The sequence below is a fragment of the Boleophthalmus pectinirostris genome, unplaced genomic scaffold (assembly GCF_026225935.1).
Source record: "Boleophthalmus pectinirostris isolate CB_2022bp ecotype Guang Dong unplaced genomic scaffold, ASM2622593v1 HiC_scaffold_2, whole genome shotgun sequence".
Taxonomy (NCBI): Eukaryota; Metazoa; Chordata; class Actinopteri; order Gobiiformes; family Gobiidae; genus Boleophthalmus; species Boleophthalmus pectinirostris.
The window spans coordinates 27,582,678-27,598,353 of NW_026571152.1; the positions used below are offsets into that span (position 1 = coordinate 27,582,678).

A 15,676-nucleotide genomic window follows, 5' to 3' on the forward strand; every position below is an offset into this window, starting at 1 on the left:
CCTGCTGGGACAATGCACTTACATAACCAAGCCTGCTCTCTTCTCTGTACAGGCCCTGTGTAATCTTTAGCCACTCCCACAGACCCACAGCCCCCCTCCCTTCTTTCTGTTTGGGTGAAGGGAATGCCTTATGTCCAGATTATATGGAAGCAGGCACACGACCGCTTAATCTTTCATCTCATGGAGTTGCATCATTGTAGAGTAACTACACTGCAAAGACTGATTTTCATGATCTATGACAACAAATAATACCGCATTAAAAATTAGTACTGCATTAAACTGTTAAATACAAAAAAAACTAAACCCGTTATAACCTGTATATCTATTGCGTGTCATTTGCATACTAAGTGTGTATTGCAACACTAAATTGTTTATTTTATTAATTTGTACATGAAAATACAGGCCCTGAATGTAGCAGCTCCATAGCTCGTGCAGAGCGCGCCCCCGCGAGTTGAACAACTGTGCGCGCTCCGGAGCGGCTGGTACTTAACACTGGCGTCTGTGTTTGAAGAGCTGAAGCACAGGACAGAAACACACACGAATGAACGGCGAAAAAGAGGAATCTACCGTCAGGCAACGCTTCACACTTTTGCCAGTTTCTCTGCAGTAGAAGGAAGGATATTTAGTCCGAGGTAAGCGAGTGTGCCGAGGCCAGACGGGCGCTAATTTTCGTGTGCGGTGTGGTGGGGAAAACAACAGCCCGATGTAGCTGTAGCAGACGTTAGCTTCCTCCGTAGCACTGGGTTATATCGGACTAGCATTGGCTAAACTGGATGAAAGCCGAGCATAATCTGAGTCTAGTTATATTGTGGTGTAAAGCGCAGATCTGCCTTTGGTGTGTAGTGTGTGGAGGTTCTGTGAAGAGGCTATCTGGCTGTCAAGGTCCAGTGGACTGCATGCTAAACGCCTAGCTCCTGTAGTGATAGTTCACATATCGTGCTAAGCTAAAAGGGTAGTGGTTTTAGCCTGCCCAAGCTACTGAGCTCTGTAGTGGTGCTGAACAGAGCGACGGGGCCTTGCAGACCAGTAACGCTAGTCTAGCCGGCTCCGTCCTTTCTCTTTCACCACACAAGGACATTTACATGTGTTTTGTCCTAAGCTGGACAGCGTCGGTCACAGTGGACGCTGAGCCGCTGTGTGTCGATACCGGCAGACCTGGTTTTGTGGCGGAGCGGAGGAAGTGATGACTAATGTTTACTATGGGGTACCGTTTGGACTGTGTCAGGACTGACTGTGTCTCTAGCCTGTCTCACAGGAGAGGACAGTCAGTATTAAACATGTAAGGTTAGCTTTTTATTTTTGTGATGTAGTAGGTTAGATTTGAAGTTAATGTACAAGTGTACTTTAATAACACTGATGGAGAGAGCAGTTCAGGACTTCACAGGACCTGGTCCTTCTGAGCCACAACTATTGAACCAAAGAGTGCCCAGTTGTATACACCTTGTTTATATAATGGGTTTATTCATCTTTTTGATCACTGGTCATCCACTTGATATTTTCCTGTGTTTTGACAAATTAGTTACTGTTTACAAACAACACTGAAGCGTCACACATCCCGCATACTGGGACAGACTATCACAGGGTCCCTCACGATTCAATACAATATAATACACAATACACATGATTCACATTAGGGTAATATTAAGTTATCATAATTAAATGATTATTAACTAATATTATTTTTTTTAGTAGGGTAATACTGCAATACATGTAGTGATCATTACATTCTATGACTCTTTTATAGCACTGTTGTTAAACGGCTACGTGTACACTGAGTGTATGAAATGCACTTGATGTAATAATAGCAATTGTCATAGCAACTCCATAACACATATTTACTTCTTCTAATGAGTAATAATACACTACTACTGTCTACTATCAGTGCTGAGTGGTGATGGACAACACAAGTGTCACTTAAAGTTTCAAATTGGAATACTTTTTTAAAGGCAATAACAGATGGTTTTCTGTGCATACCCTGTTGAATGCTGTGATGTGGAGAGCTGAGCTAAACTTGTTTTGACCCATGATGTTTGGTGTTGCTTTTGCGGAGGCTTAGTCGGTTAGTGCTGTAGCTGGCTCACTTTTCATATGTGGCTGAATGTTGACAGATGCAGCCATAATAAGGATTATGTCACAGAAGGGAAAAGCTTCTATGCTGGAAATCCTCTCATAGAAAGGTAAAAATGTGGGCAATGGGCATGCTTAAAATACTACAGAATCAATGAGTTGGCAGTATCAAGCTCATTAATTATGGCGACTGGGGCTGCTTTGATTCTGGAAAAAAATTATGTAATTGCAAATTCTCTGATAAGCATTACTAGTGTAATACTAGAATGTGATTCATGTTTGTAGAAGTCTTGATTACAGAGTTTATTGTTTTTTTGTTGCAGTCTTTGTGGCGATTTCATTCATTCCATTAAAATTTCGATTTGCAAGTAATTTTCCAGACCTAGTCAATTTGCTTTGGGATAATAATGTATTATCTATCTATCTTTAACATTAACTAGACTTGGACCATTCACTGATGTGGCATTGGCTCCTATCCACAACATGGCCCTTTTATCCCAGTGCACTGTGCTCTGTTAGGAGACCGTCTCAGGCCTGTGTTTAGGTCACTTTATGATTGTATGACTGTTGCATTTTCTGATATTGGAGAATATTTGAAGTGAATAACAAGAATGTCAAATACAAATCTACATTGTTTATATCGCTGCAGATTATAAACAATAACTGCACATTACAAACAATAACAGCTTCTGAAGTGCTGCATAGTATTTAATTTAAAATGTGAAGTTGTGGAGTGATTATGACCTACACCTGTGAAATAGATTTCTGAAATTCCTCAACAGTCACAACAAAGTAAGGAGGTAATACAAGGCCTGTCTGCTGATGAGGATAAGACAGTGACTCGGGCTGAGGTAATTCTATCTCTGTTAGTAAAACCGAAGGGACTCCCTGTTTGGTTAATTCTCCTCCATGCACGTATGAGTGTGCACGTATGAGCGTGCACGTGTCACTGCACATGCTGTACGGCTCTGTTTACAGTTAAGGCTGAAGGTGTGAGTTTTTCATGTGGAGTTGGTATTGATATCAGCTCTGTGTGGCTTCTCCATGGCAACAAGCTGCTTAGCAGCACAGTCAGCCGAGTGTTTATCTGCAGTGGAAAATAAGGGCACCCAGAGTGTAGAAGGTACAGCCTTACCAGCAAAAGCATAAGTTTCTTTTTCCTGTTTGTTTCATATATTATGGATTACATCGACCAGCAGCCGGCTTGTTTCATGTGGTTCACTGTTATGGTAAGGGAACACATTTGACAAAGTTTGAAGAAGGACTGTGTAATTAATCCAATTTGGATTGAGTTTGAGATTCAGCCGTATCTTAGTCAGTGATCAGCTTGCCTTTTATTTATATTTTGTTAAATAATAGTGATTAAAAGTTTTGTATTGTTTAATTTCAGTAAAAGACCAAATAAATTCTAATAGAAAATTGAGAGTGAACATGAAGGGGGAGTCTAGTGTCATCATATCACTTAGATAAACTATACATGAACTTGACAAATACCTTTTACAGAAGGTTAAAGTCTCAAGTTTAACCTTATAAAATGGTTCATATGTCTATTGCGTGTATACACAGCAGCTACTGTTGTGTGCCTCCAATGGAATAAGATAAGCTGCAGAGGTGCCCTGTTATTTGAAATGGAAATGTAGTAATGGTCTCTGTGTAGCTCTTGTCCCTTTTTGAACACAGGCCGCCCACGCACAGCCCCGCGGCTCCTTCTCCTTTGTCCAAAGATGTGCCTCTGATGAACCCAAGGTGCTCCAGATGGCTCTTTGAATAGCGCTGGCCCATCCCTTTAACAGCATGCTCGGACCTCTCCTTTAACTGTCCATGCGGACCTCCTCTTTAACAGCACTTTCTGACCTAATGTGATCACCTGTAATCATCTGATTTGCCAGTCACAGGCTATTTAATATCACCATAGGAGTGGATTATTATAGGTGCAGTGGTGCACCTATGGAGACAGTATTATTTCCAGTTCCAGAAAACAGGAAGTAGTTTTGTATTCATGCTAGCTTTAGTTTTGTTTCACAGACAAACTTACAATTGTATGGCAGATCTAAACAAATGACAAAAAGATGTTTCGTAATTCAGAGTACAATTCAGAGTAGGAAAACATGACTTTCGTGATGTCACTGTCTCACACCAAACAGACCTGCTCCGAGGCAGCCCCAACAGAACTGTGCCCATGGAAAAGAGGCTGTAGTGTTGTATAATCCTTTCTTTTCACACGGTTTATGTCTTAAACTGTGTTTATGATGTGCAACAAAGGAAAACTGACATTCTGAAAGTCTCAAGCCCTTCCCCTCAGCATTACCAGGAGGATTGCCTCACCAATAACTGATATAATCAAATAGTTCCATGTTTATAAGCTTAAACTTCTATTATTTAGTTGTGACCACCATTTTCAAAATAATCAGTTGTTTTAAAGGGAAGGCAAGTTAATTCTTATGCCTAAAACATTTTCCATTTTTAATAAAATGCTATTATTTTTAACATAAGTTAAAGGTAGATCTTCAAGCTATGCTGAATCAAAAAGTAGTTTGAGTGAAAAGTCAAAGACCCTGTTATAGGACTTTGCTGCTTTTAGTTGTAGTTGAGCAAAAGAATAGTTGTTTGTTTACTCCATTGTTCTTCACTCTCTTCACCTGTATACTCCTCTTACACCTCTTCCTTTCCCTCCTCTTCTTCCTCCTCCTCTCCCTCCCATGTGTGGACTGTCCAGCACTGTAGTCAGCATGTGACTGCTGTACTTTGTACGACTGTCATAGAGAAAGCGCCGCTAAACACCCAAGCCCTGCTTTCTTTGTGACTGTAGCTCATGGTAAAACTTGTGTTTATATTGCCCTGGACTGTTAGATGAACCACTGTATGTGGAAGGGCAGGGCTTCACAATGGAACTGCCCCTGTTCTATACGAAGCCTCTTGAATCCAGTGCTACGCTAAGGAAAGATGGATCTGACTGGACTGGTTATACCTGCAGCCTGCACTGAATCACAGGCTTTTCTGGCTTTGTAACCGTTTAAATCACTGTTTATTGTCACATTACACAGACAGACCTTTGGTCAGAATTACACTGTGAAGCTTCTTTTACAGGCTGCACCTGCAGTACTTGGACCCCCAGAGTTTTGTGAGCCTGGCAACAGTGGATGGATGGGGAGCGTTTCTGTTAGTGTCCTTTGTCCAACCACTGCGCTCACTTGTTGTCCTCATGTAAAACTAGAAGTCTTTGTGACTTATAGTTACATAATTTACTCCAGTGGTGTGTGAGGTGTATATTTCACAGAGCATGTGCAGAAACATTGTACTGAGGCAGCGGGAAGGCAATGAGGGCCACCTGAGCATGTTTCCAAAGTTTTGTAACATGGGATTGCATCTCACACCTGTTAACGCCTGTTATTGCAAACATTCAATGTTAGCCACCCAAAAAATCCAAAAATATAGACTCTTAACAGAGCGTGAGATTAATGCATCGGTCAAAGTGGGAGTGCTGGGTGCTTCTAGTTGACACTTTACTATTTATTTTTGTTCGTAAACCCTAGAAGTCTTAAATAAGAGTGAAGACTTACCAGGCTTTACAGGGCATTAAGGCTTGTTCTGTTTTCATTACATGAAGACTGGTTCTTGTCTTGCATTGTGAATAATTATAATGGTTTTACTGCTAATTTTCACCATCTAATCTACATTGCTTTTTATTGTATCCCATTTGATTGTGTTGATGTTTTGTTGGATATGTTTTTCAGACAGTTGTAATGTGTGAACAGCGCCTGGTTTGGTTTGAGATCTCCTGGAGTAACTCTCTGGCCCACAGACATGTTTTGGTTTCACTCGGGCTGCTCTTCCTGGCTGACTCACTGCTGTGTGTTTGGAAAAGGAAAAGGGGCGTGGCTTCTTCTGAGATTGTGTCTAGGAACGCAGCAAAGAAAGCCCTGGGAATGTTGGATGTTGAGGAGTAATAGTGCGATGTGTGGTAAATGTAGGAAGTCTGTTCTCAGAGTGGTTTGCTAAAGTTTGTATTGTAGTTACTGGTATGATATGCCCTATCTGTGTTTTGGGTGCTCATAATATCAATAAAAAGTGGTGTTTCAGAGACTATTTTGCTTGGGAAAAAAAGAATATGGAGTGAGCAAAGTAGAGTCAACGAGGGCAATTGTGCAGCCTGCAGCCAGACAAGCCTGAAATCTGAGAAGTGCTCAGAGCCAGGCAAGGGGAGGGGGAGAATGTCCAGCTACAAACTATGCACCCACAGGAAGGAGGTAAAAAAAAAACTGTAGCAGCACAAAATGTACAGTGAGATGAAAACTGTGAAGGATCCAGATATTTCTTTATGTAAATGAGTGAGTTTGGTTTTCAAAAAAGACCGTGAATTGATCTAAAGACAAAGGGAAACATGCATTGTGCGGGTTTACAAGGCACTCCTGATGACTTTAAACAAACACGCCCCATACCAGTGACACGCCACTCTCTGGAGGGGACACAGTAAGCCTGGTGTCCAAGAGGCGGAACTTCCCCTTCTCCACCTCTGCACATCCAGTCTCGTTTTTAAAAGTGCTACAACTGAAGGACTTTTGGTACAACTGCTATCCGTGGAAGAAGTTGGACCAATTACCAATTACGATCACAAGGAACAACAATGAACAACATGTGTAGACGCTGACTATGGGAAACTTGGAGGAGGTCTGGCTGGAAGTGGAAAACCAACTCAAAATCTCTGCTGTATTTGCACATAGTAACTTGGGCTTACAACTTTGGGACCCTCTTCGAAGATTTATGCATTTCTTTAATTCAACCTCTTCTGGACTTCCTGGACCATCTCATGTTTCCTTCTCGTAGGAGTGGGAGAGTGAAATGCTACCCCCTGACGCAGGACATGTTTAGCCCGGCAAAAAGTGAGTGCCGTTTCCATGGAGAGAGCCAAAGAAACATGGCGGCAAGGAGCTACAACGTAAAGGCGCTGCTCCTATGTCTTTGGCGCGAGTGAAATCGAGGCCGGCTAGCGTAGCACTCGTAGCTCCGCCTTGGAATTCCTTTTTGTGTTTCTTCTCGTGCGTGGCCGGGAGGAGCGTGTCTGAGACGAAAGGTGAATAACAGCCGCTTTACTGCACTTTCCACTTTGGTCAGCTTGATTGTTGTTGAAGCGTACAGCAGAGGTGCCGTAAAGTGTCATAAATTCCTCTGCTCTGAAGCTCTGGCCCTGGGCTTCAGCCCCTGGACCAATGGTGTTTGACTCTGTGGGTGTGCTGTGGAGCTATGTGATTGCTGTACGTTGTTCTCATGGCCCACTCTGTTCTCAGGCTCACATACAAACAAAGAAAGATGTTTGTGTGCGCGGCTCCCCCTTCACTGTGGGCTCAAATGTACTCCTGTTGGAACAAAGTCACTCAACACGGCGGTGCTGTCTGCAGTGGAAACTTCTCTACAGCACTTGTGTGAATTGTGTGAACGCATGTGTTGATGTTTTGTCTCCGGCATGTTGGGGCATGTTTTCTGAGGCACAATGATTTTAAAGTAAGCTCCTTTCATCGGTGATGGTGCCCCCATGCCCCATAGCATGCTGGGAATGGGGTGTTTATTTTTTTGTTATATTGGCTTGGAAGTGCTTGTGAATTCTTCCTAGTGTTAAAGTAGAGAACTAATCAGGGCTATACCTTCCGCAACAGCAGCTACATTTGCGTCTCGATGAACCATAATCAAATCAGGGATCACAATCAAAGCAGGCATTTCTCCTACAGACTGTCTCCAATGAGAAGAATACGCCTCTGATCACCATTAGGACAAAGACAACACCAGACAATGGCAGGGAAATCGAATCCACTGAAAACCCAATTAGGTTTCGTCTGCAAACAACATTGATTTGTCATAACAATCCTAAAGCAACAACCTCTTGACCAATCAGACATTGATGTAATCAGCTGGGGAGCTCAGGAGGCACAGTTAATGACATTTTCCTCAGTGGAGTCCAGACTGAGATGAGCTGTTCAGGAGGGGGCTATGGTCATATGACTCGTGTGCAGAGGCTGAAGGTGATAATCAGGTTTTTCCCTACATCCATAATGTGTATATTATAGTTGCATTATAGTTTATAGTTGCTATAATAAATCAAATTTAGTTCAACATGTAAAATTACTGAAATGTAGATGATATGTAGTGCTTCAGAGAATACCACTCTTACTGAAACTGTAGAGATCGAAAATGAAAATATTGTTTTAGAATCCAGAGCAGCTGATAGCCAATATTTTTGGGCTGATTATTTTCCTCAAATATTGTAATTTAACTCTACTACAAATTCCCCAACAACTCATTTTACCATAGAACTATAAGAAAGCAGTGTTGTCTTGATGTGTACAGTCTTTTTGGATTTAAGTGTTCAAATAAAGCTTTGTGTGGACTTTTTTGGCATCAGCTTGTGTTGGAGATTTAAGTATGATAGGCAATATAGGCAAATATTTCCCTTTTTAGCACATTGGTCTGTTTCTTCTGTGGAGTCACAAAAACGTGCTCATTGCTGTTACGGATCACTCACATTGGCCCCATCACAAATAAATGGGCCATCATTGAGGCTGCTGTTCTTTGTTGTCCTGTGCAAATATCATAACAAAGCTTCAGATGATATTCTGATTGTCCAGCGGGTTTCCCCAGTGCTGGACACGCCTACCCTGTCACCAACATGGCTCCTGGAGATTGCCTTTGATATAATGGGCCCTATCTTGCGCCTGATTTTAGCATAAGTGTGGGGCGTGAAGCTCTAAACAAGAGGCGTGCCTTGACTGAATATCAGGTGAAGTGGAGCAGACTGAGGGTATGGTGTGGCACGTTTAGTGAATTGCCAGAATCGTAAAATAAATATCAAACGAGTCCACTGAAAAACAACAGGCAACATGTTAAAAACTTTATTTGGAAATATATTAGGATGGTAAATGATTAACATTCATAACATGTTCATGTGCCGGGCGGGATGTTTGTGCGCCGTCCGGATGCCCTCCCGTAGCCCCTCGCCCGCTCCCTGTATTGGCTCAGCTCTGCTCTATAGTTTGTTTTGATCTGGATCTGTACAGAAGCTGCTCATTCACATGAGGCCATTTAAAGCTACATCCTAAAAAGTGTTTTCTTACCCTGTCTGCTGTCCCAATGCTGCCATGTCAAATTTGCTCACAACCCAGTACCCTTTATGTCATCATCTTAATTTAATGTCGTAGCCAAATTATACCTGTTGTGGTTATTTTATAAAGTTAGTTGTAGGTAGACTACCAGTTTGGGGCTGTGACAGCAGAGCAGAACAGATGCATGTCTTGTATGTGCTGCTCTCTTGGCAGCAGCGGTCAGTAGAGCTTGAGAGATGTTTAATGCACATAAGTACTGCCCTGTACTGACACCTGCACTTCCTACTCTGTGCGCTCATGGTGCATATCAGTCACTTGTTCAGGGCAAATGCAGGTTATGCAGTCACCCTCCCCGTATGTCCATGTCCGTGCACAAAGCAGCTATCAGAAACATTTAGATGACAACAAACGTATTCCATAATCCGCGAGACATCTACCTGTGTGGGACCAAATACAGTGGACACCCTTGAGACAAGAATGTGAGCGGTCAGCGCGTACCTCCGGTGAGTCCATGGTAGTGGACTGCCAGGACAGGCGAGAGGGGGTGCCACGAGGGGTAGAGCAGCGGTTAGCGGGTCTGCTGTGGGATGTGAAGGCAGGAGATGGGAGGAAAATTTAACAAAGGAACACAGAGAAAACGAAAAAGGTTGACGTGTGTACGCATGCATTGGCTTACAGGGGTGCTCGTGTGTGAGAGTGTTTTTAACACAAATGGAGCCAGTTCTGTCATGACCCGCTCAAATTCTATATTCTTGGTGCCCTTACTGGTGTGTACTTGCATCATGGAGCTCCGTAGCTGTTTTATTTTACTTTATTGTTTTTAACTTTTCCCCACACCCCTCTCTGCTGCCTGTAATGAGGCAAAGACTGCAGACATTACCCACACTGGCAGTGATTTGAAATGCTACAGTGGTCACAGATTGGTTGAGATGTCATCACTGTATATGTACTTGTACCCTCCCACTCCAACCTCCAGTAGGGAAGTACAGCCCGACCTGGACACACCCCCTTGTTAGCACTAGCGCTAAGACCAGGGGGCGAGATAGGGCCCAGTGTGTGTGGTGCACCTGTCTCGTGATCTGCTGGTCACATGGTTGTGTTGGTTCATGCTGAATGTGGTTATATAGAAAACATGACTTTGGCCTTTTGTTGCTGTAATTTCTTCACTTGGTCTGTCTGGTGTCGGTGATGTAGTCTAATCTTTGTGTCAAATTTCCAAACACATACTGAGTTTTATGTGTGCACATTTTTAATAGTTGCAAGCACACATTCGGCTTTAGAGAAGAAAAGTATAATCTGTGTGGAACAAAGATTTGTGCACATTCCTGAGAGAATATCATGGTCATAGCTGCAGCAAAACTGTAAAAAAAAACTCCAAGCCAAAGAAATGTTTGTGTTTATGTCAAAGCCTTTTATAGGATGGTGTCAATGCAGGATTCATCTCTTCAGGCGTAGGTCTAGTTTGTTCGTTGTAAACTACAATATTGATCTACAAGGCTTTAATACTAGAAATGGGATAGACTGACTTCCTGTTGAACTGAGAATTCCAATCGCTTTATAGAGGCATTTCTCTGAATCAGGCAACAGATTTTCAGTTACACGTTTTTTATTTCTGGAAAAGGTTGCACTTCCATTTATGACCCAGTGTGTTATTATTTTTATCGGTTTTATTCAGCTTCAGTATCACCCAGTATTGATATTGATTTGTTGACATGACTATCAGCCTTTTTGAACAGAACAGTGTCACAATGGAAATGGAGGTTTGTTATATGGCTGTGTATGTTTACGCAAACTTTTTTTTAAGCCAGTGTCTTGAAAAATGATGAACTTGTGCTAAGATGGCATGAGCTGTTGATGAAATATAGATAAGTGTCTCTGAGAGGCTCAGCAGTGGTTTCCAGAGCATCCTGTGATCCAAGTGCATTAGTGCTGCCTGTGCTGTGTAATACCAGCACAGACGCTCTGATCCTACTGCTCTCTCATGACACTGCAGAGCCAAACAAACCTGAGCACCTTTATGTGAGCTCTCATTCATTGTGTTTAATGTCTCCAAATGCTCCATCATGTCTTGTGACACTGAACACATACTTTCCCTTTTACATACTGTCGTCATGGTTACTGCTTTGCCCAAACTGTCAAACACTGATCTCAAACCTGATGCTTATCAGTTTTCTGTCTCTTTTCCAGAGGTCCCCACATTTCAGGAGAAGACGAAAGCCTTATTTGGAAATCTTATGGACGAAGGTGCGTATGTTCTTGTATTCATATTCATATTTGGGCTCTTGGGTGTTTAAGTTCTGTTTGTAACGTGTTCACACACTCAAATGAAAATTGGCACAAGTCTCGTCTCATGCATCCAAAATTCTCATTTCCCATGTGCAACTTTGTGCAACTTCTGCTGAGAAACTCATATCCGATACCCTTTGAAAGCACCATTACCTGGTCTGCAGGCAATAAACATGCTTTAGTTACAGTAAATCTGTATCTCTGATTTCATATATCTAAAGTTACATATTTTATTTGTGTTTTGGTAATGGACAATATTCATTGGAGGCAGCCAAACAATGCTGGCTATTTTGGTTTTGCGTGTGGACTGTGACCCTGGCCTTGGTCTTGCTCGAAGTCCTCGGCTAATTTTGTCTCACTGCTCCTAGCTTCGCTGTTAGCATGCTAGCCATAAGAACATCTAATAATAGCACTAGGAGGCATTATCTCTACCACAGCAGATGTGCTACTGTGCCAGGCACCAGATTCACTAATGATTCACTTCTAAATGAGGACCACACACACACACACACACGTACAATATATGTACTTGTTTTATTCATTTGAAGGTAAAAAAAAAAAAAAAAGGTTTGTTTACCACGTTAGCATTGTCGATATTATCTCAAGAAAGGTAGAATAGCTGTGTAACCTCTTGTTTGAGGTGTGGAGGACTGCTGCCTAATGAGCCAGTTTATTTGCAGTTATGACTAGCTGCTGTTGGTTTATCTACACATCTCTCTAAATGATGGTTTTGGCCTTGGCTTTGCTCCATCTCTAGCGGCTCTTGTCTGAGGAGGTCCTACACTGAGCAGACATCTTTCTCCAGCTCTCCTCCCACACACCACTGCTGCATCTGTCTGTCCCCTCTAGCCGTGTCCTCATTTGACATGTTCTCCTGCTCCGATTGGTTCCTCTGGCAGATGCGGAGCTCTGCTTGTTTGTGCTCTCCTTTGTAATGACTGCCCTCCAGATATTTTCCGCAGTCTTTAATAGTGTGTTCTGACCACCTTCATTGACCTACTTGTGTAACCATTCAAAGCCTCCACGCCATATTCAACCACAACCTGTTTACACAAGAAAATCCACAGATTCTGTTTTATCTGGAGGATGTAGGGCTGTACTTGGGTTTGTAAAAATAATCATTGTTTAAAATGAAATGTATAGATGTTCACAAGTTTTTCGGCTCTTGTTAATATTTTTATATATTTTTAAGTATCTGCCAATAACCGACATCAACCAATACTAGGGCAGAGACTGAAATATAATTTATTTCCTTTAAACGCAAACAGCACGAGGTAAAAATTAGCCAAAAGTGTTTTATATCTATAGAACAGCTTTGTAAACAATTCAAATTTAATATTATAAGGTGTTTTGGGTCAACACTGGGTAGTTAATCGTCTTATTACACCAGTTTATTTTCAGTTTATCGACTGAATCAGTATCTTGGAAGCCGATATCCAAACCACTAAAATTTTTTGCGCTTATGTCTCTTATCTCTGGAAATGCATCTAAAGCCAGTATTCCATAAGGAGGCATGCACAAGAACGCTGACAGAGTTCATTAGGGTTTAAGTTGTAGTTTTCGGTTACAGGATTCCCACATCACCTCCTAATGTAATTACACCTGCAGCAGGTCTTTGATCCTGAAGCTTATCTCTGGGACTGATCTACTCCTGACATTAAAGCTGAGATAGACGTGCTTGTTTGAAGTACAATGATTAGATCTTTTCATCCTGTTGTATGAAGAGGAACCAGTTATTTAAGACAAAACACACTTCTTATGACCCAATCTCTTCAAACTTAACTGATCTCTTCCTTGTCTTTTTTTAAATCAGAAATGAGTCGTCAGACCGCCACCGCGCTGCCCACAGGAACCTCCAAGTGCCCCCCCTCCCAGCGCGTGCAGACCCTGTCAGGCACCACTGCGTCCAACAGTGACCTGGCCAGTCTGTTCGAGTGCCCTGTGTGCTTTGACTATGTCCTGCCCCCCATCCTGCAGTGCCAGTCCGGACACCTGGTATGTACCCCTCAAACTAGCGCCTACTTCTCGAAAGTATTCTAAATGTGTATATATATATATATATATAACTTCATATTTTTTGTTTTAGTCTTAAATGTGTGTTCTCTTGCCAGGTGTGCTCCAACTGCAGGCCCAAGCTCACCTGCTGCCCCACCTGCAGAGGACCCCTGGGCTCCATCAGGAATCTGGCAATGGAGAAGGTGGCAAACTCTGTGCTCTTTCCCTGCAAGTATGCGTCATCGGGCTGCGAAGTCACTCTGCCCCACACCGACAAAACGGAGCACGAAGAGCTGTGCGAGTTCAGGCCCTACTCCTGCCCCTGTCCTGGAGCCTCCTGCAAATGGCAGGGCTCACTGGACGCAGTGATGCCCCACCTGATGCACCAGCACAAGTCCATCACCACACTGCAGGTCAGTCTACACATGTCCATCACCACACTGCAGCTCAGCCTCTAGACAAGTGCATCTCATATTAATTTAACCTTGTCCCTATGTTTCAGGGGGAGGACATAGTGTTCCTGGCCACAGACATAAACCTTCCTGGGGCAGTGGACTGGGTCATGATGCAGTCGTGCTTCGGCTTCCACTTCATGCTGGTGCTGGAGAAACAAGAGAAGTATGATGGGCACCAGCAGTTCTTTGCCATTGTGCAGCTCATTGGGACTCGGAAGCAGGCGGAGAACTTTGCGTACCGCCTGGAGCTGAATGGGCACCGGCGCAGACTCACCTGGGAAGCCACGCCACGCTCCATCCACGAGGGCATCGCCACGGCCATCATGAACAGCGACTGCCTCGTGTTTGACACATCCATCGCACAGCTTTTTGCAGAGAATGGTAACCTGGGCATCAACGTCACCATCTCCATGTGCTAAGGACTCAGCCCACCAGGGGGACGCGTTACTGACCGCTGGAGGCCCCAGGCCTCGCAGCGCTCTGCCTCTGAGACAGACTCATGTGGGACTGGACTGTCTGTGGGCAGCCCGAGCCCAGGGCCTGCTGGGATGAATGAATGTGTGGATGGAAGGATGAGTGGACAAACAGAACTGTAGTGACGGCTCTAGACTTGTCAAATCCACATCTGTGAGACCGCGGTCCACACACAAACTGAATCGGCGCTCAGTCGGACTCCTGCCGCTGCCTCTGAGCGGCCTGTGCTTTGCTTTTCCATGTCTCTTCAACTTGCTCCTCTCGGCCACACCGCTGTGGGTCACCACTCCCCCAGCCAAGGCTGTTAAACAGAATCCTACTCGCCACTAGTTAGCCAAGTAGCTAACTTGTGATCCATCCTTTTGCTTGTAGTTCTCAGTACCTCCTGAATCCAATGGTTCACAACACTTTAGGGCTGCCTTCTGTTGGAGCACACTTCCCTCACTGCATTGGCTCACTGGTTCCAAAGTGTGAGGCTCATGAGGCTGAGGCGTTGAACCCTCACTTCACATTTATGCCTCTAGACCTGCACCCACCTGCGTCAGGACCGCCAATATGAAGGAACGGCCAGGCTCGTGTGAATATTTTCTGTGGCATCATAGTCCATTGTTGAGTGGACCTGACCTCCATCTCCAGTCTGTCCTCTCTCTGCTCACACACTGGGTCTTCTGCCTCTGCCACCGTCTAAAACAAGTGCACTCCTTCCCCTGAAGATTGAACGTGAAATGAGTTTGTCAGGACCTTAGAGAAGGAGGAAAACACCTGCAGTTTAGTTCAAACCTTTCCTTTGTGGTTTGCTTCTGTCACTGTTCCTTTCTTTTAGTTGTCTTTTGTATGGGAAGAGCCTCTGCGTGTTCTGTATACATGCGTATGTGTGAACTGGACACTTTGCTAATGTTTTTCTTTTCTGCGTCTCTTCTGCCGGTGTTGGCCTCAACCACTGACTGACTGATCACCCAACCAGGAATGAGGGACAAGTTGTACCATTACAATGTTGCTATTGTTATTAAATGGAAAAGTTATCATAATTATAATTTTTGTAATAACTTTTAAAAACAAAAAATAAAAGGCAGTTGTAAAACTTGTTGCTAAACTTCAATGTTTGTAGTTAAAAAGCAAGTTGTGTCGTTCTGAAGGTTTTGTTTTCTGATTGTGTTCCTCTTTGTCTATCCATTTGTGTGCGAAGTTTGTCAGTGAGGAGGCAGAGGGTCTAGATCAGCTCTCCTCACTCCTCATGTCACAACGCTACTTCACCTCTGACTTTCTTCTGTTTTAATTTTGTCATCAAATAAATCTATCTTTTTCATA

General features: G+C 43.3%; 1 protein-coding gene across 1 annotated transcript; it reads left to right on the forward strand.

The window, feature by feature from the left end:
• The first annotated feature begins 456 nt into the window (after positions 1-456).
• siah1 (siah E3 ubiquitin protein ligase 1) lies at positions 457-15,676 on the forward strand. The gene is made up of 5 exons (XM_055155533.1): positions 457-632; positions 11,346-11,402; positions 13,258-13,439; positions 13,556-13,852; positions 13,942-15,676. The coding sequence occupies exons 2-5, from the start codon at positions 11,393-11,395 to the stop codon at positions 14,311-14,313; spliced, it is 861 nt and encodes a 286-aa protein (XP_055011508.1). The 5' UTR covers positions 457-632; positions 11,346-11,392; the 3' UTR covers positions 14,314-15,676.

What these genes read in the sequence shown, in the direction of transcription:
- siah1 (XM_055155533.1), top strand. An exon ending in AGTGCCAGTCCGGACACCTG is followed by an intron (nt 13,440 to 13,555) that starts GTATGTACCCCT and finishes TTCTCTTGCCAG; the next exon opens with GTGTGCTCCAACTGCAGGCC. An exon ending in AGTCCATCACCACACTGCAG is followed by an intron (nt 13,853 to 13,941) that starts GTCAGTCTACAC and finishes CCTATGTTTCAG; the next exon opens with GGGGAGGACATAGTGTTCCT.